The 19,951-nt window shown below is 51.8% G+C and overlaps 1 protein-coding gene across 3 annotated transcripts in view; it reads left to right on the top strand.

The window, feature by feature from the left end:
* slc23a2 (solute carrier family 23 member 2) overlaps positions 1-19,951 on the top strand; it is a 49,694-nt gene that overhangs the window by 9,067 nt on the left and 20,676 nt on the right. For 2 of the 3 annotated variants that reach the window (XM_088907798.1, XM_088907815.1), the window contains exons 2-4: positions 11,128-11,230; positions 12,049-12,369; positions 16,819-16,917. In XM_088907798.1, coding sequence (XP_088763924.1) covers positions 12,259-12,369; positions 16,819-16,917 — 210 coding nt within the window. In that variant the 5' untranslated portion in view covers positions 11,128-11,230; positions 12,049-12,258. Of the gene's footprint in view, positions 1-9,781; positions 9,994-11,127; positions 11,231-12,048; positions 12,370-16,818; positions 16,918-19,951 lie in introns of those variants that run through there. The other variant, XM_088907806.1, reaches the window with a different exon arrangement.

Genomic DNA, 19,951 nt, shown 5'->3' with positions numbered 1-19,951 from the left:
CTTTAAAAGCCTCTGTACAGTAACACTCGTAGAAACCCTCTGACGCACGTGGATGGTAGACCTGTGCGATAATGCGATTTGGATTTGTTTTCCATGGAGGGATGAAATGTGAAAATTAGCATTGTGATTTGCCAAAGTTAATATGCATTGCCCTTATTTTCCACACTAAACCTGAAGAGTGTTTCTTCTAAGATATGTTACAGTGTACGTAGATCCTTTTGTTAATATGTAGATCATAACTCCTGGTCTTGGAGGGCCTAGTGTGTGAGCCGGGTTTCTCCTGGTCTTTAGGTGCTTTAAAGAGACCTGAAAAAAGCTACAAAGACACTGGCTCTCTGGGTCCGGAACGTGTGAAGAGCTTCTGAGTGGTGCGTGTCTGTTTGTATATAATCCAGAGATATGCGGAGGTGATGGTAGTGAGGAACCACACTGAGCCCTCAAGGAGGCAAGGATGAATGAATGAAGACCTGCCCGATCTGGAATGGGCAGCAGGAGCTGTTTGCTCTTCCCGTTATCTCTGTCACATTTTTGTGTTCCTGATAAGCGGGTTTACTTCCGGCTTTTCAGTCAGGTGTGTGAATGCACTGGGGCACTGTACACTTGTACGCCTCAAGCCTCAAATGATGGCAGTCTAGATTGCGTTTGTGAATGTGGGGTCTTCCTCCCCCCAATATCCTACCTGGCTTGTTACCAGGAGGTTTCCCAGTTTGAAGCCTGGCTGTGCCACATGGTTCGCCGTTCATCTTTCTGAGCACCTGGTGGTCCCCCTGCCTCCCTGCTCCGCTTGTTAGCCGAAACGGAGAACCTTGGTTCTGTAATTAAGTAACTGCGCCAGCGATCAGAAGATCACAAGAGCAGTGATGGATGAGAGGAGCCCATTTAGCCCAAATAGCTTGCTACTTGGTAGCTAACTGATCCAAGGACCTCATCCAGGTGTATCATGAAGTCGGGGCTATTGGTTTCAACAATATGGCTGGGAAGCTTGTTCCATACTCCCACAACCCTTTGTGTAAAGAGCTGCCTCCTGGTCTTGGTTTTAAATGTACATCCGCTTTATTTCTGTTTAGGCCAGTGATGCACGGTTCTCCTAGTGCTCGGTTTCCTTGGTTGAAGAGTTCTGCTAAATGGCTCGAGGCCTGTTAGTCAGTAGAAGCAGTGGGCTGGAGGAAGTGCTGACAGCTGGCAGTATCGCACAGCTTGCCTTGTTAATATGTAAACTGTATCCAGTGGCCCAGAAAGTGCTCTGTGGGTCTCTGCAACATCGGAACAGGAGGGCAGGGCGGGTGGTCAGGGCTGCTGTGAGGCAGTTTGTGTCGCGCACAAAGAATGTACTGTCTCTCTTTTATCTTTGTGACCTCTGTGCACAAGCCCTTTCAAGGTTAATTCCCTGGAGGGGAGTTTGGCTTCAGGGATATTTGTTCTTGAAAATATCCCAACTTTAGTCCACATCTTTGCGTTAGAAAGAGAGTGATGCATTAGCCACGTCTCCTTTGAAAACTTGTAAATTTTGATATGACTATTGTACTTGAACACTCAGAATTATTCCATTGTAATTTTACTGTAGGCCCTGTAATGTCACTTGATTAAACTAACAGGACTGTCCTACTGCACTTTTACTACAGTCTCCCACTGTAACAGCACTGTCCTACTGCACTTTTACTACAGTCCCCACTGTAACAGCACTGTCCTACTGTACTTTTACTACAGTCCCCTACTGTAACAGCACTGTCCTACTGTACTTTTACTACAGTCCCCACTGTAACAGCACTGTCCTACTGCACTTTTACTACAGTCCCCTACTGCAACAGCACTGTCCTACTGCACTTTTACTACAGTCCCTACTGTAACAGCACTGTCGTACTGCACTTTTACTACAGTCCCCACTGTAACAGCACTGTCCTACTGCACTTTTCCTACAGTCTCCTACTGTAACAGCACTGTCCTACTGCACTTTTACTACAGTCCTCTACTGTAACAGGACTGTCCTACTGTACTTTTACTACAGTCTCCACTGTAACAGGACTGTCCTACTGCACTTTTACTACAGTCTCCTACTGTAAAAGCACTGTCCTACTGCACTTTTACTACAGTCCCCAGTGTAACAGCACTGTCCTACTGCACTTTTACTACACTCCCCTACTGTAACAGCACTGTCCTACTGTACTTTTACTACAGTCCCCACTGTAACAGGACTCTCCTACAGTATTCTGTTGTAACAGAACTGGTTTCCTTATTCCTGACTCATTGTTCTATCTCTTTTGCCCTCAGTCATAATTTGAAGGGCTTTGAGAGGAAACCTCATCCATTATTTTTAATAAAATAAGAAGTTCCAGCACATGGCTAACCTGGTGCCGCTGGGAGCCAACCCTGACGCAGTCTAATCATTATCGCTGCTCGCAGAGGATGTAGCTGCCCTCTATCTTGCATCTGAAAGGCAAGACTCCGTCGAAAGACTCAAGTGATTTAAAAAGAAATGGAAAAAGAGTGAGACTGATTGTATGACATACCTGGGAACTTTCTCTAAAGGTGGGGGGACGAGGATTTCAGTACTTCTTCTGCCTGCGGTGCTGGGTAGGACGGAGGAGGCAGGTTACTGAAGTTTTGTGCTTTTGGGTTTTTATTTTTATTTTTTTTTCTCCAGGATTCTTGAATTTGTTATTTTGCAACCTTGGCTTCTTTTTTTGTCAAAGAACTGGTTTGCACTGTACTGCTCTGCACAAAACCACGCTGTTCTAAACTGGTCTGTGTTGTGCAATACTGTATTTTACTGTACTGTACCTGTAGCACATTGCACAATCCGGAAAATTGTACTGCCATGTCAATACTGTTACATACTTATATACTCTAAAGTACTGCACTGTTGCATACATTATTCCACGATACCACACTGTACTGCACAGACCTAATCTGCATTACACAGTGCTGTATTTCCTAAACTAATCTATGCTCTGCACTGACTTGCACTGTATTGCACAGTATTTTACTCTTCTGCAGTACAGTAATGTATACTGTATTGTACATTACCATACTCTGCCACATTCCTCTGATCTAGAGTTTATTGCCATGCTGTACTGTCCATCATAGATCTATACTGTCTTATACAATACTGTATACATTCCACTGCTCTGTGCTGACCTATACTGTGTTGCTTACTGCACAATGCTATGCTCACCTACACTGCTACAATCTATAATGCATTCCACCATACTGCACTGATCCTTTTGGTGGTTAAATTACCGTGTTGCTGTACTGTACCGCACTGATGTATGCTCTGCTGCACTGCACTGGTCTGTACTGTACTGATTTAAACTCTACTACAGTGACGTATTTTACTGTGCGTGCTCTCTAACACATTGTAGTAGTGCCTTGTGTTCACTTCCAGCAGAGAAAAGTAATTGAATAAATATTTGTCAGCATTAAAAATGAATGTTTTTAATACTTTTACATTGTCCGTGCCCTCCCTGTGAGCCAGCTCGTGGAGCCAGAAGATTAATATGTAATTTCTGCTGACTCCAGTGAAGTCTCAGGGAGCTTATGCTCTCTCCCTGCTCCCCTCTCTCCAGACAGCCAGGACTGGGCAATGGGTGTGTGCTTCAGCAGCTTTGTAGCTTGTTCCCTACTCCCACACCCCTTTGTGTAAAGTAGATTGGAAGATCTCATCCAGCTGTTTCTTGACAGAACATGCTTCAACAACATGGCTGGGTAGCTTTTCCATCCTCCTGCAACCCTTTGCTGTTAGGAAGCATGGCTATGTAATTCTCTGCCTGGGTTGGTTTTAAAAATCCCATCCGGCTTTATTCAGTCACGACGACGGCAAGGGGACCCAGGGGTACTCACGCCTGTGCTGCCCTTACCGCTGTTTCCTTCGCCTGTCCCAGTCCACGCCTGCGTTGTGCCGCTAGTGCCGCTTATCGCGATGAAGCACTGACAGCTTGTGTGCCTCCACTGCGCGGCGATAAGAGTGTCCCTGGCTCAGGAAGGCCTGTGTCGCAAGTGATCTTGTCTGTGCAAGATAAGCACCCACGAAATAAAATAAGTGCGCATGAGGTCTCAGAGCCTCTAACCCTGTAAGTTAATTACAACAGCACGATGGAATTTCTGATCCTGTTACTGTTGTATGATTATTTTGGGGTTATTTTTGCAGCTGGACCTCAGGTAGTGTGGTGTCGGGGGGGTGTGTCTGCGGGCGGTCCCGGGGCAGTGGGGCGTCGGGGAGGGGGGGCGCGTCTGCGGGCGGTCCCGGGGCAGTGGGGCGTCGGGGAGGGGGGGCGCGTCTGCGGGCGGTCCCGGGGCAGTGCGGCGTCGGGGAGGGGGGGCGCGTCTGCGGGCGGTCCCGGGGCAGTGCGGCGTCGGGGAGGGGGCGCGTCTGCGGGCGGTCCCGGGGCAGTGGGGCGTCGGGGAGGGGGGCGCGTCTGCGGGCGGTCCCGGGGCAGTGCGGCGTCGGGGAGGGGGGGGGCGCGTCTGCGGGCGGTCCCGGGGCAGTGGGGCGTCGGGGGGGGGGGGGCGCGTCTGCTGGCGGTCCCGGGGCAGTGTGGTGTCGGGGGGGCGCATCTGTGGGCGGTCCTGGGGCAGTGGGGCGTCGGGGGGGGGGGGCGCGTCTGCTGGCGGTCCCGGGGCAGTGTGGTGTCGGGGGGGCGTGTTTGTGGGCGGTCCTGGGGCGGTGCGGTGTCGGGGAGGGGGGGCGTGTCTGCGGGCGGTCCTCGGGTAGTGCGGTATTGCCCCTGTGTGGGGGGGGGGGTCATGGTCTATGGGTTCTTCCGAGATGCTAGAGTTGTAACCCTGACCCCACTGTCTTGGAAAGTGGGATTCCTGTCTGGCTTGGAGCTAGGAAACTTGAAACAGTTGGAACTTTTTCAAATGAAGAAGAGCTGGGTCCAGATTTAGCCTGGGAGGAGGTTCTGATCTGGGAGCAGTCTGCACGCAGAATGCGTTATCCCAGTTTGGGTTACAGTCCTTGGAATAGCAGTGGTTACGAGGAGCCCGGATGTGTGCCAGAGGCGAAACTTCGGTTGGTCGCTGGTGTGGTGGGGGTGTGTATGGTCTGCGTGAATGTGGGTGTGATTGGGCAGAAATGTCATCTTGTTTGCGTCTCAAGATTTCTGCGTAAACGGACTCGTCTGGTGCAGACATTGCTGTAGTTCAGAGGAGAGTTTGGTCGGAAAGTCGTTTTCCTAAGGAATCCCTGTGGCTGCTTTTCCAGCCTGGAACCTGGGTCTGGTTGGAGCATCCCTGTGGCCTCAGAAACACCGTCGAAACAAACCATCGTGCCCTTTGAATACTTGTGTAAAATTCTTCCAACTATTAAGAAAATAATTCTCCCGTCTCTGCAGTCCTGTCCAGTGGACTGTCCCTGAAGAATGCAAGACTAGCACTGCAGTGTCCCAGTGATTTTCAAAGGAGAACAGCTTTATTCCTGCCTCTGGGGAGAAATGCCCATATTCTGTTGTAGGTTTAAAAGATTGCTATTTTGTTTTGTCATTTACAGCAGATTTGCAAGCCCTAGTGTGTGCATATTTCGAGACAAAGGCTTCACAGGCTGACATGCAGGCGGTCTGCTCCAGAAAAAGACTCTGCTGTGAAATCCCTGACAGTATGCAGTGACCCATTGCAAGGTGTCGTTTCTTACTAAGTATTCAGAATTATCCAGAATGCATTGAGCTTTCTTCACGCTCAGCTATGGTCTTCAGGTCATATTTACCCAAGGTTCTGGTCATGACAACTATTTTGTTTAAAAAAAACATTTGGGTGGATTTGGTTATTTTGTCTTGACATGCAAGTCCAGTCTTAGGACAGAAAGCAAAAGATTTGCTTAAAAGCAAACACCTTAATGACACGCAAACTCCTCCAGCTCTGCTGCAGGGCTGTGTAAGGGAAAGACTGTAGTAGCAGCCGGAGAGACAAGCCCACTCCAGACACCAGCCACTGGCGCTACAAAGGATGCATTGCTGGGCCATGCATTGCATAGATCAGAGGCCACCGCATAGCGGGAAGATCCGCTTCAGGTTTCACTGCAGGAAGTGCCGGTCCAGGCTGCACTGGTGAAGCCTGAAAGCAGCTGCGCTATGAATGTTGGCGAAGGGTGCGTGCCTGTCTGGGCAGGCCTGCGCAGAAAGGGTTCATCTGAAATGAGCCAGGGCCTGGGATTGGCTTGCATGAAGAGCCTGGAGCTGGGAAATCCCGGTGTGGCTCGGTTCACCATCCAGTGGGGATCCGGTTTGTTCTGGGGGGGAGGGTGTGCCCCCCGGTGCCTGCAGGGCAGGAGGGGGAAGGCGTGGCGGTGGTTGTGGGCTACAGTGCTGCCGGAGAAGGTGACTCCGTGTTCCTGATCCAGGCACACGGGCAGTAAGCCAGGAGAGCACAGTGATTTGCACGATCGTTTTTCACCAGGTGGTTTACAAAGTGCCGAATGATGTACTAACTGGGAAGAGACTTTCGGTGTGTATTGATATATATTTTATCCTGTGTATCTGTCATCAGGGTAATGGTGGGGTTTCCAGTTGTGCAGAAGATTGGTAGTAAATGACATAATAGAAATATAAAAGTGTGTAGCATTTAAGACACCTGAAAACCAGGTATTTGGTTTGCTCTGGGGGTATCATTCCAGTCCCCTCCCAGAAGCACTTAAACAATCCTCTCCTGTCTCCATAAGCCTGTCGCATCCTCTAGGTGACCTGGCCTCTGGTCCTAGTTAGTTTGTGTGAGCGAAACAAGATTTTTTAGCATCAAGACAGAACCTAAACATATTCCGGTCACTTCCTTTATGTGCGTATTTAGGAAAAAGACACGGGTGTTTATATACTGTAGACGCATTGTTTACCTCTTCCAGGCAATGTGGGAATGCAGTGAAAAAGGCAAACAAAATGTTGTTTGCAATACTGTTGACAAGTGTCTAACGCATCATTCCGAATCTTGTGTCCAATTGTGATCATCTTGCTGGCCTATAGAAAAGATGTTGCTGCTCTGGAGTGGGTCCGGAGATATATTCCAGGTCCCTGACAGGCTGAAGGAAAAAAACCTTTTTGGTCTTGTACAGAGAAGGCAATGAGAGGATTTTGCACAAGTATTCAAGCATTCCAGATCTTCAGAGATGCTGAGGAATTCAACCTGCTTTTTTCAGTATGCGCTGAAACGCCAAGCAGAGGACAGAAGTGGAAACTTGTTTGAAAGTGTATGTAAAACTCAGCACAGGGGATGTTTCTTTACACAAAGGGTGGTAGGAGTGGAACACGCCACCCAGGAGTGCTGCTGATGCTGATGCTTTGGCTTCTTTTAAGAAACGGACAGATAAAATCTTTGGAGCCGTTGGCTAGTAACTACCAGATATGCCATCTCGTATTCCTTGGCATTCTGCTTGCAGATTCCCAGTGTGGACTGCAGCAGGGAGAGTTTCAAGCGGTTCTGAAAGTAGCTGGCCTGTTCCAGGCACCTCTGCTTTGGGGAAAACTGAGCAATTGGAATTCAGCGTCTATAAATGTGTGGGGAACTCGAAGCACATCCTCAGGGGGCAGTGACAGTGGGCACCAAGCCTTCTCGGGCACAAATGGTGGTCAGTGTTGAACCCCACCACACAGAGGACGTTCCACATTCCGGAGGCCACCTGTCCACACAGCAGAAGGATATAGATGTCCCCAAGCAGAGCTGGAATATCTAGTTTGAATACCGTCTGCATCAGGTTTAAACGGCACCAGCATCTTGCCCCTGGCACTGAACATCTTCCCCTACTATATAGGGTTACAGGGCTGGGTCTGAGTCCCTCTTCCTTTATTGTCTTCCCTCTGGTCTGGCTGGCTCAGCAGGGTTGACTAGGTGGGGAAAAAAATGCCATCCGTTTACTCGAACGCTTCGCAGTTCGCCTTGAGCCCGGGGTATTGCCATCTGCCCCAGGTGCCACACTCCTCGGCGGCAGAAACGCACTCGCACGGACGCCCAGTGGTGTAGTATGGGTAACTCGCGTGCCATGTTCCCCGTGTGCTCTCGGGTTCGGGTTCAACCGGTGCGACTCCGGGCCGGAGTGCCGAAGGGTTTTGAAAAGAGCCGGAACGCGTGGGTCGCTGCCGAGGCCGGGCTGGCGGGGGAACGGGGGAGAATCGGAGTGTTTTCCCGAGAGAGCAGAGTCCGTCTTGATAGTCTTTCGTGTAGAAGCATTAGAAATATTTCGCAACCCTCCAAGGCTGGAACTGCAGCATTAACAGCGGTACTGTTCCCCTCGCTCAAAGTGCCCTTTGACACGGAGAGTTGGCAGTGCGTCAGAATCCCTCTTCAAGCTGCCATCTTGAGGCCGATACGCTGGGATCATCCGGGACATCATCCCGTCACTGTGAGACGGCTGGGCAGTGCACAGAGGAAGAGCAGCTGGCTCTGATGGACTGAATGGTGTGGTCCCATCATTCCTGTCTGGCAGAAGAAATCTACTTTTGTAGGATCCCCTGTAACTCGTAGAGCCTTTGAGTTGACAATGTAGGTGTCCTGTAGGATCAAATTAATATGGAATAATCAGTCTGTTTGGGATGGGTGGGTGCAGTTAACGAGTTTCCCTCTCTGGTCACAGAGGGGGAGGCGGTTTGCGTCTGGTTTTCTCACTGAGCCGAAGGGGTTGGCACCCTGAGGGAGAGTTCCGCCGGGCATGGAGCACTGTCGGGTCTCGGGTGGAGGATCCTGGGCTGATCTCTTGCGGGCGAGCGCTGTCGGGTGTCGGGTGGAGGATCCTGGGCTGATCTCTTGCGAGTGGCGCTGTCGGGTCTCGGGTGGAGGATCCTGGGCTGATCTCTTGCGGGCAAGCGCTGTCGGGTCTCGGGTGGAGGATCCTGGGCTGATCTCTTGCGGGCGAGCGCTGTCAGGTGTCGGGTGGAGGATCCTGGGCTGATCTCTTGCGGGCGAGCGCTGTCGGGTCTCGGGTGTCAGGTGGAGGATCCTGGGCTGATCTCTTGCGGGCGAGCGCTGTCGGGTCTCGGGTGGAGGATCCTGGGCTGATCTCTTGCGGGCGAGCGCTGTCGGGTCTCGGGTGGAGGATCCTGGGCTGATCTCTTGCGGGCGAGCGCTGTCGGGTGTCAGGTGGAGGATCCTGGGCTGATCTCTTGCGAGTGGGGCTGTCGGGTGTCGGGTGGAGGATCCTGGGCTGATCTCTTGCAGGCGAGCGCTGTTGGGTCTCGGGTGGAGGATCCTGGGCTGATCTCTTGCGGGCGAGCGCTGTCGGGTGTCGGGTGTCAGGTGGAGGATCCTGGGCTGATCTCTTGCGGGCGAGCGCTGTCGGGTCTCGGGTGGAGGATCCTGGGCTGATCTCTTGCGGGCGAGCGCTGTCGGGTCTCGGGTGGAGGATCCTGGGCTGATCTCTTGCGGGCGAGCGCTGTCGGGTGTCAGGTGGAGGATCCTGGGCTGATCTCTTGCGAGCGGGGGCTGTCGGGTGTCGGGTGGAGGATCCTGGGCTGATCTCTTGCAGGCGAGCGCTGTCGGGTCTCGGGTGGAGGATCCTGGGCTGATCTCTTGCGAGTGGCGCTGTCGGGTGTCGGGTGTCAGGTGGAGGATCCTGGGCTGATCTCTTGCGAGTGGCGCTGTCGGGTGTCAGGTGGAGGATCCTGGGCTGATCTCTTGCGGGCGAGCGCTGTCGGGTCTCGGGTGGGGGATCCTGGGCTGATCTCTTGTGGGCGAGCGCTGTCGGGTGTCAGGTGGAGGATCCTGGGCTGATCTCTTGCAAGTGGGGCTGTCGGGTGTCGGGTGGAGGATCCTGGGCTGATCTCTTGCGAGTGGCGCTGTCGGGTCTCGGGTGGAGGATCCTGGGCTGATCTCTGTGGGCGAGCGCTGTCGGGTCTCGGGTGGAGGATCCTGGGCTGATCTCTTGCGGGCGAGCGCTGTCGGGTCTCGGGTGGAGGATCCTGGGCTGATCTCTTGCGTGCTTCCACTTCACTTCGGTTGTGTCTGCACATCGTTTCTTTCATCCTGAAGGAGTCTGGGATTTTGAAGACTTCAGTCACGTCTCCTGTGTTCAAGACTGCAGAGGTTGGTCGTCCTTCGTAGTGTTGACTTGGGGACTTGTCAGGCTGCCCAGAGTGCCTGCTTTGCATTGTAATGTGGCGGACCTATTTCTAGGTTCAGCATTGTTGGGGTGTGTCAGGTTCCTCTCCTCTCCTCTCCTCTCCTGTTGACTTTCACTGGTCACACAGAGAGCTGTGACTGCTATTGGAATTCACCTTCAAAACTAAGAGTTGAAGAAGAATAAAACTTTGTTCAAGGTTGTTACAGTAGGGACTGTAGTAAAAGTACAGTAGGACAGTGCTGTTATAGTAGGGGACTGTAGTAAAAGTACAGTAGGACAGTGCTGTTACAGTGGAGACTGTAGTAAAAGTGGAGTAGGACAGTGCTGTTACAGTAGGAGACTGTAGTAAAAGTGCAGTAGGACAGTGCTGTTACAGTGGGGACTGTAGTAAAAGTGCAGTAGGACAGTCCTGTTACAGTAGGGGACTGTAGTAAAAGTGCAGTAGGACAGTCCTGTTACAGTAGGGACTGTAGTAGAAGTGCAGTAGGACAGTGCTGTTACAGTAGGAGACTGTAGTAAAAGTACAGTAGGACAGTGCTGTTACAGCAGGGACTGTAGTAAAAGTGCAGTAGGACAGTGCTGTTACAGTAGGAGACTGTAGTAAAAGTACAGTAGGACAGTGCTGTTACAGTGGGGACTGTTGTAGAAGTACAGTAGGACAGTCTTGTTACAGTGGAGACTGTAGTTAAAGTACAGTAGGACAGTGCTGTTACAGTAGGGGACTGTAGTAAAAGTGCAGTAGGACAGTGCTGTTACAGTAGGGACTGTAGTAAAAGTACAGTAGGACAGTCCTGCTACAGTGGGGACTGTAGTAAAAGTACAATAGGACAGTCCTGTTACAGTGGGGACTGTAGTAAAAGTACAGTAGGACAGTGCTGTTACAGTGGGAGACTGTTGTCAGTCCTGTGGTCTTCAGGAAGATGTGGACAATGGCTGTTACCTACGATTATGGCCGTGTCTCTGCAGCAGAGAGAGTACTGATTCTCCTGATGCTCTGGGGTTTATCGTCTGTATCTGGTGCTTCAGCGCAGTGTGATGCCTGAAGGTGTGTCCTGCACTTGCCACGCAGCCTGACTGGTTTCTTGTTTCTCTTTCAGTCTGTTGGTTTCTGTGGAGCAGCCGCTGAGCAGACAAGACGGGACTCCAGTTGCGTAGCAGCGCGATCCGGTCCAGATTGCAGTGGGAGCCACGGGCTCTCTTGTGAGTAGTCATGGTACTTTTTAAAAGTTCGTCTTTTTGCTGAGGGCACAACACTATGAAGAAGTACCTGCGCTTTCAAGCTAATGGTCTTGCTTAAGCCAGTTTTAACACCTGTTAATCGCTTTCTTGCTCTCTCCAGAGGCAGGGGAGTTTCTGCGGCGCAGGTAGTGCATGTCGATTTAATTAGCTGTTCATTGTGTGTGCATACGTGTGGATTAACACCGCCTTTCATCCCTTAATTCAGTCGCAGTGGGAGAGAAGCGTCTTTCTGGCCTTAAGAAAATAAGGCAGGGTGGTTAATGAACACTCGCATTTCCTGCATATTTCATCAGTAAATCTTAACGCTGTTTGGAAATAGCTCAGCACCGATGTTTTGTATAATTTAAGCAGGTTAAAGTAAGAGGCTTAGCATAGCCGGAGGAGGTGGTGGTTAGGGCTGTGAGAGTCTTGAGTCCAGACTTTAAGCAAGAGGAGACCTTTCAGAACATCTGGCCTGTTAGGTAGCTGGTAGTTAATGGATCTGATGATCTTGTCCAGTCTTTTCTCGCAGGGAGTCGGGGTATCGGCTTCGGAGCTGGTTGGGTTTCTTATCCCAAACTTTGCATAAAGAAGAGCTTCCTGTTCCCATTGTTTTCTGCTCTGCGTGTTTTTCTGGCTTTGTTGTGGGGGAAAAAGTCCGATGCCCTTTCCAGACGCCACCGAAGACGGGGTGGTCACATGGTTTGGTGGCATTGTGGGTATTTTGGCCGGAGTGGCTGCTCTGTGGAAAAGGGAACCGCGGGCTGATCTCTCGCTCTGCTTGCGCTCCCGCGCCCCAGACGCCCAGCGCGCTCCCGTGACCCCTGCGGGCCGTCTCCGGATCATGTGACGGAGCTGCTCTCGTCGGCGACCGGACGCAGAGCGCGACAGAGGGAGGGGCGCCCAGCGAGAGGGACAGCCGCCGCCACCGCCGCCCCGTGGAGAGCCAGCAGCACGCGCGCGGGGGCACGCTGCGGGGAGGACAGCCGGCGGCCCGCTCCGGCCTCGGGATGGGCGTGGGGAAGAACACCACCTCCAAATCCATGGATTCGGGAGGCGGGGCGGACGCCAAATACGAGGAGGAGCCCTCCAAACACGCAACCGCCTTCTACCCCATCCAGGTGAGCCGGGGGGGTGCGGCTCGAACCCCTGACCCCTGCCAGAGCAGGTCAGATAACTCTTTCAGTGGAGTACCCTCCTGGGACCCTAAACTTCTGTTATTCACACTGCGGAAGCACAGGTACAGTGACCTAGAAACTGAAAGGAGAACGATTTGTCCCAAGTAGCAAAACACGGTCTCATGATGATGAGTAAACACAGCGATGATGATGATGATGATGATGATGACGCTGCAGTGATGCAGATCGCAGCTGGCTGATTCCAGTGTGGTTGAGCAGACTGTGATTTGAGCAGCAGCAGCAGTGAAGCTGCAGTCTCCTGGAGCCAGTGGTGCAGTGCTCAGAAGTGCTCAGATTTCCCATAACCCTCGAGTCCAGACCCCGGATCCGAGGTCCTGCCACTGAGCCGTCCCGCGCAGCCCAAGCAAGGGACGAGCCTCCTGGTGGCATCGCGCCAGCATGTGCCGTCACGTCCTCACTGGCCCCAGGCGGGGGGGACGCCCCTGTGAAGGAGCTGCTTCGGGAAGAGAATAAAAGAGTCACAGCGACAATCGCTATAGCTACGGCCGCGGCAGGCTTAGACACAACACGGGCAGCACTCGCAGGTCTGCACGCACTTGACGGGGAAGTGCATTCTGGGAGGCACGTTCTGGCCTTCAGACAGAGGCGGCGCTGAGATTGTGAGAGAGGGCGCTTTCATCTAACCCAGTTAACTCTGTCGGGGTTTCCTCAGCAGTAAGGTTCGGGTCTTGGGGCACAGGCGGATATTAAGGCGTGTTCTTACACAAAGAGTTGGGGGTACCGATAACAAGCTACCCAGCCATCCTGTTGAAACGGGTTTCGTTACGAACCGTTGGGGAAAAAGGCAGGATGAGATCCTCGGATCAGTGCGCCTCTAGCAACCAAATATTCCGTATTGTCTCGTTTGTGAAACATCCCGACGTTGCAGGAATTCCTGCAGCGTGGTTGATGAGCAGCTCTTATCGGGTACCGCCCAGCACCTCAGTTACTGCGGGCGCCAACAGGGCCACGGGTGACGGGGAACAGGTCAGGCAGCTTTCTGGAATCGCGCAGGGCAGCAGGAAGTGTGAGGGCAGGGCAGGGAGTTACCGGGGGTGGCAGCGGGGTTGTGCGAGTGCATTTCGCCCTTGCCATCCCATACCGGCGGGAAGTCAGGTGTGTGCGCGGGCGATCGGGCGCGCGAGGTCGGAGAGCAAGAGCAGGGCCTGTTGCGGCGCCGGGCAGTTGCGTCTCGGCATCACGTTGTCGTCTCCATCGGTGCTGTCATAGCGTGTGGGCCTGGGATTTGTCTGGTAGCTCCTGCTCTGAGATTTTGGGAACATCAGGGGTCTTAAATAGCCAATTCCGGAGTTTTGAGTCTTTCCCGTACGTGGTGTTCTGGTCTAATCCTTCTGCATTTGGGGACGTCAGGTAAAGATTTTCCAAAGGCTTTTCTCCAGTCTGTTCTATTCTTGGATTTTGATTTATTGATTTAATTTAAATGGACTTAAATTTAACTCAATTTAAATGATTCCACTATCCCCGGGAGCAGTTGTGGATTATTGATTCCTTGATTTCTGTGAGTTGTCCGTTTGCTGCGTTTCTTCTTCAGGTTGTGTTTGTAGTGTTACCGTCTCGCAGTATCTGAGGGGCAGATCTGTGTTGTGTGGTCATCTGTGTTTTTGGTTTCATAGTTCTGGCAGTCTGTATCAAAACTTCCTTCTTCTGTTTTTGTTTTTTTTATTTCATCCTGTGTGATTTTGGTTTCTAGGCTGATTCCCCAGATGTGCGTTTTGAGTCGTCCTGGTCCGGTAGCGTGCGCGGGAAGGGGTTTCAGGAACGTCTGAATTTCCTGACTGGCCCTTGCTCTGGTACTGGTCTAGGCTGTTTGTAGCCTGTCTGCAGGACTGCTCCCCCCCTCGGCCTCTGTCCTGCGCTGTGTGTGTGTGTGCTGCCGCCTGCTCTCTCGATGCCAGGCTGGCAGGGCTGTTTCTGCTGTAATCTTTCTCGGTGAGCCACGAAGGCCTGCGTGACTCCTTCCTGTTCCACTCTGTTACTGCTGCTTATTTTTAAACCTGCTCTGTTTTTCACATTTTTGTGCAGACCTGGGATCTGTACCACTCAGCCTGTATCATACCCACCCCCTCCAGGGCTCTCCCCCTCTTTTCCCCATCCCCGTTTCCACTCTCCCTCTATCCATCTCCCATCCCTGTCCTTTCTCTCTTCTTCTATTCATCTTCTGTCTTCTCTTTCTGTCCATCTCCTCTCTCTCCCTCTATCCTTCTTCTCTCTCCTGTCTCTGTCCTTTCTCCCTCCCTCCCTTCTCTCTGTCCTTCCCTCCTCTCTCCCTCTATCCATCTCCTCTTCCCTCTCTCTTTCTCCTCTGGCTCTGTGGCTAAGGATCTGCGCCTGTGGCTGGAAGGTTGCCGGTTCAAATCCCGCAGCCGGCAGAGGAATCCTACTCCGTCGGGCCCCTGAGCAAGGCCCTGAACCCCAACTGCACCAGGGGCGCTGTACAATACCCTGGGCTCTGACCCCCAGCTTCTCTCCCTGTCTGTGTGTCTCATGGAGAGCAAGCTGGGGTATGCGAAAAGACAAATTCCTAATGCAAGAAATTGTATAGGGCTAATAAGGTGATGTTATGCTATCCTCCTCTCTGCTCTCTGGCCTCCTCTCTCCCTCTGTCCCTGTCTCCTCTCTCGTATCCGTGCCTCCTTCAGCTCTCAGTGTGTGACTCACACACACCTGCTCGGAGGGGATGAAGGCTCAGTGATTGTGGATGTCAGTGTGGCTGCCCCACTTTGTAATTATCACTATTGTTACCATCTGCGTCATTACTTGCGAGCCAGCGAGCGAGATGGAGAGTGTGGCACACTGGTCGGGGGAGGGGGAGAGGCGGGGACCTGTCTTGAGTTTTTTTTTCCACACTCCTCTTTGCCACGTCCCGCAGTCTGACTCACCAGCCGCCGGACAGAACGGAGTTGGATAACGGCCCAAATCCCTCCTCACTTTTGGCGGCGGTGCAGAGCAACGCTTATCGCGGCATGGTGTCACAAAGTAGTAAAAACATGGCTAGGCCCCATCATCCCTGGGACACACTCAGACTCCGTTTCAGGGTTGACTGCCGGCTGATCATCCAGCTTGCGGCTCTCCCTGTCTAGCAGGATGCTCTTCGATAATGTAGACGATGGGATGCTGGGCGTGGACAGGAGCCCGGAGAGGGGAGAGGGAGGCTGAAGATGAGGGAGAGGTGGCACAGCAGAGAGGGAGACTGGAAGGAAAGGAGAGAGTAAGAGGAGGAACTGGGTGGATTAGGAACTGTTGTTTGTCTCTCTCTCGCTCGGCACTAGGGCCACAGAGGGCAGACTACAGGCCACCCATGTCTGGGATGAAGAGCCTCGCCCCCCCCCCCCCCCATGCTCGCCCCCCACCTCGCTGCACGGCTGACCAAGCTGTTGAGGCGAAGGAGTGGTCAGCGTCCCGCTTGGGCACAGGGAGTTCGCCAGAGAGCAGACGCTGGGCAGCAGGCGGACTGACCACAGATCACGGGCCGCGGCCGCGCTGCTTCAGAGAATTCTCCAGCCCCGCTGTTTCCCTGTTCCACGAAACATGAAAAGAGGACCTCCCACCCCTTCCTGCTGCGCGCTCATCTCTTTCCCTTCCCCTTTCCACCCCGTGCTTTTTCTGGGTTCCCCTTCCTGTTACACCAGCTGTGAGGCAGAAAATAAACCTTGATTGTTGTCAACTGAGCTGGAGAGCCGACCGTGTGCTTCCTGAGGTGCAGACAGCAGCCCCCCCCCCCCAGCACTTGTGCGCCCCCTGGTGGACACGAGCAGATTACAGCCAGTCGCTTGTCCAGCCTCCTGACCCAAGACGATAGTGGCATCAGGGGTTACACTGAGTGAATGAATGCTCAGACCCATGGGGATACATTCTAGACCCCTGCTGTAGGTAGACTGGGCAGTACCCACTGCGCTGCGCTGTGTCAGTCTGACCTCGGCCTGTGCCCACTTCTCTTGTGCATCTGTGCACGCTCACACGCTTGTGCCTTCACACACGCGCACACACGCACACGAGACAGGGAGCAAGAGCTCCTTTGCAGTGATCCAGGTGTCGTTGGGAAGAAAGTGCGAGGTTGTTAGGCTGCACCGGTGGAGTCCTCCTTCATCTCCGCCTCAGACCTGCGCTGAGCCGAGCGCTTGTGATGCGTGTGCGTGCGAAAGAGAGAGCGGAACAGAGACGGTGTGTTTCCACGCACCGGCGCCCCGCTCCACCGCAGTGGTGCGGGGGAATTCATGCCGCCGCTGGGGGAATCCCCGTGACCGTCAGCTGGTGATCTGTGGAGCCCTGGGCGAGCGTCGCAGCCGGGGGTCTCCCAGGGGTGCCCTGGGAAGCGCCCTGCCCGCCCAGCCGGCTGTCCGAGTGGCTGACGGGCGCTGTGTCTCGCCGCAGGTGGTGGTGAATGGCGTGGCCCAGTCTGCGGGGGACCAGGACACCGAGGACACCGAGCTCATGGCCATCTACACCAGGGAGGGGGGCACGGCCGAGAAGGTAACTCACGCCCGCCGCCCAGCTGGGTGTGCCCGTCTTACCTCCATCTCTCTCTGTCTTCCTGTCTCATTCAGCTTGGCATCATGGGCATGCCCAGGTTCCTTAAGTGTTGGCAGAGGAAGTAAAACTCCTAAGCACTGGCAGCCTGCATCTGTATTAACAGTCCCCCTGCCTGTCTACCTGTAGCCCCCCCCAGTATAGCAGTATAGCACACCTTGCACCTGCTGAGGACCCTAAGGAGGAAATACAGAGCAAGGGAAAGTTGCAGCTGATCGACAGAGGACTCTTTCCTTCTGTCCTCTATTGGCAAAATGCCAGCAATGATATGGCAGTTCAGTAAAACACATACAAATGTGTTACTTACAGTATGAGGACTGATTATTTTCAGCACCCTCAATCAGCATTTCCTGTGTAGTTGCGTGCTGTATTGTGTTGATAAACTGGAGTGTTTAAGGAAGGGGAGCAAGAAGGTTTCTGGTTTTATTTCCACCCGGGCTCTCGGTTACCTGACTGAGCTCATTTGTTTAACTGGCCAATCTGAAGCCTTCCTACTGGATTAGTGTTGGATAGGAGGGAGAGGGGCAGCTCTGGGAACTCTGCTCAGGCTGTTGGCTGACTACCAGTATCAGGGAAACATAGTGCTGTGTGGAGCCTTGAAATTGGATATAGACATCACCCGAGGCTCCGGAGCACTCTGGTCAGCCGATGTCTGTGTCCGGGTGTACACCCCTGGATCTACAGCCCACGTTCGGGATCTCCAGCCCTGGTCTGATTAAAACACAGACGATGGCCTGAATTCCCTGACTCTCAAGTCACACGTGTCATCAGTCCATCAACACAACGCCCAAACCATTCAATCAATATTCAGAATCCATATAACTTATATTTCTAAAAACATACATGCATAAACAGAATGGCAAGTGTTTTATTTACGGATTTATTTTTGTGTGTGTGTGTGATTCTTGACAGGTGTGTAATTCGAGCTGTTGGCCCACAGAACTGAGGAGGAATGACAGGAGAGAGAGAGAGAGAATACACGTCCTAGTTCCCTCCCTCTCGCCACAGTCTTCCCACTTCCCTCTTCCTCTTCCGTTTCTTTCATTCACTTTTCTGTCTCCGTTCCCCTTCAGGCCAGCCTCTGTTCTGGCTCTCTTTCACATGGGTGGGGTGACTCAGCAGAGATGGCGTCAACAACAGGAGCACGAGGGCCTGAACTGGGGAAAACCGCTGACTCACGCTTACTCGTGACTCTCCAGCGGTTATTCCGCGCATGTGACGAGGCCCGGTCTTTGGCACAGGAAGAGGGAATGACGTTTTAGTCTCGTTTCACTGTCGGTTAATTGCCGCAGGTGCGCAGATTAACAATGACCACCTTTAGCTCCCGATAGTTCAGTTGAATGAGCTGGATTCACGCCAGAGCCAGTTAATTATATGGGAGTTATTCTGTAAAAGTTTGTGCAGTCATCCTGACGGCACACAAATTTACAGATTTAAAGCTATATCTGCAAAAATAAATCCGTAAATAAAACACTTGCCATTCTGTTTATGCATGTATGTTTTTAGAAATATAAATTATATGGATTCTGAATATTGATTGAATGGTTTGGGCATTGTGTTGATGAACTGATGACACGTGTGACTTGAGAGTCGGGGAATTCAGGCCATCGTCTGTGTTTTAATCAGAAATACAGATTACAAGCAGAGCGCTATGTGTATAAATGTATGAACGGCCTTGTGGTGTTTGAACTTGTGTAGTGCCAAAATGATGTAATCCACTCCTTCAAAGAGTATGCACTTAAGAACATAAAAGTTAAAAACAAAGGGTCACCAATCAGATCATCTTATCAATTGTGTTTTTTAATAGCTAATAAGCAAATTCTGTTTCGTGAAATAATCTAGGGTAATGGTTTCAACAGCAAACTAGGTAACTTGTTCCACACTCTTAATTCCCTTTGCATGAAGAAATGCCTCCTGTTCTCGGTTTATATATAGTCCTCTGGTTGGTGTTTCAGTGTAGATTCAAAAGAAGTCTACTTGATTGACCTTGTTAGTGCCTTTGAGGATTTTGAATGTTTGGATCGGGGCACCTCCTAGTCTTCTCTGTTCCAGACCAAAGAGTACATTCTTTGGTCTTGTGGAGCTTGTGTAGTGTAGAGCCATTTATGATTCACTCTCCATGGAGGTAGTGCTGGCTAGTTCCCCCATCTGGCAGTGCGCAAACTCCAGTGCTTTGAAGATTGAATTTGTGCCAGATGTTGCTCAGGACGTTTTGTTGTTGATGTGTTTTGTCCGTGTGCTGAATTCCTAAATTGCCTGTTCTTTTTAAAGATGGCTGATGAAATCCTGCCCGTACACAGCTTCATACGCAGGTCACACACCTGGTGCAATTTGTAGCTAATATTCAAGTTATTCCTGCCAGTAATGGGATAATTGCTATGCTGACGTGTAGGCAAAGCACCGATAACAGTCTAACTGAAACTAGTCCGAAAGTAAAAAAGACCCTGACAGTATCTGACTACTGTGCTGAAAGCACAAGCTGTCTAATACTAAATACTGAATGCTAATTTCTAAATAACAGTAAGTAACAGAGGAACTGTTAATTATTGTTAAGTTAAAAAAAAGCCTCTCTCTCCCTCCTTCTCTCTCAGATCCTGTCTTCCTCTCTGGTTTCTCTGTCAAATTCAGATCCAGAAGTTACTTTATCAGCAGGACTATGTAATTGCTTGGGTAGACATGCTAATTGTAATGTAAGCACACCGAACAGATACAGATGTTTTAAATTTAAACTTTAGTGGGTGCAGGGTGACAAGGGTGTTTTGTAGGCCCCACAATTTCTTTCCACACTGACAGTCTCTGCACTGCGACCTTGACACAGCTCAAGAACGAGCACTCCAACAGCCTTGTGTTGACAAAGTGTTGTTTTAGCTCGTGATGATCTAGCAAGGTCTCTGTGTGTTTCTTCTCTCTGTCCAAGCTCTGCATCCCTCGGTCTCTGAGACGCTGGACAGCAGGGACAGTGTGTGGGCAGTATCGA

The sequence above is a fragment of the Atractosteus spatula genome, chromosome 2, assembly GCF_055471065.1.
Source record: "Atractosteus spatula isolate fAtrSpa1 chromosome 2, fAtrSpa1.hap1, whole genome shotgun sequence".
Taxonomy (NCBI): Eukaryota; Metazoa; Chordata; class Actinopteri; order Semionotiformes; family Lepisosteidae; genus Atractosteus; species Atractosteus spatula.
Note: the sequence above shows the minus strand (reverse complement) of the source record. Positions and strands in the feature narration are given on the sequence as shown.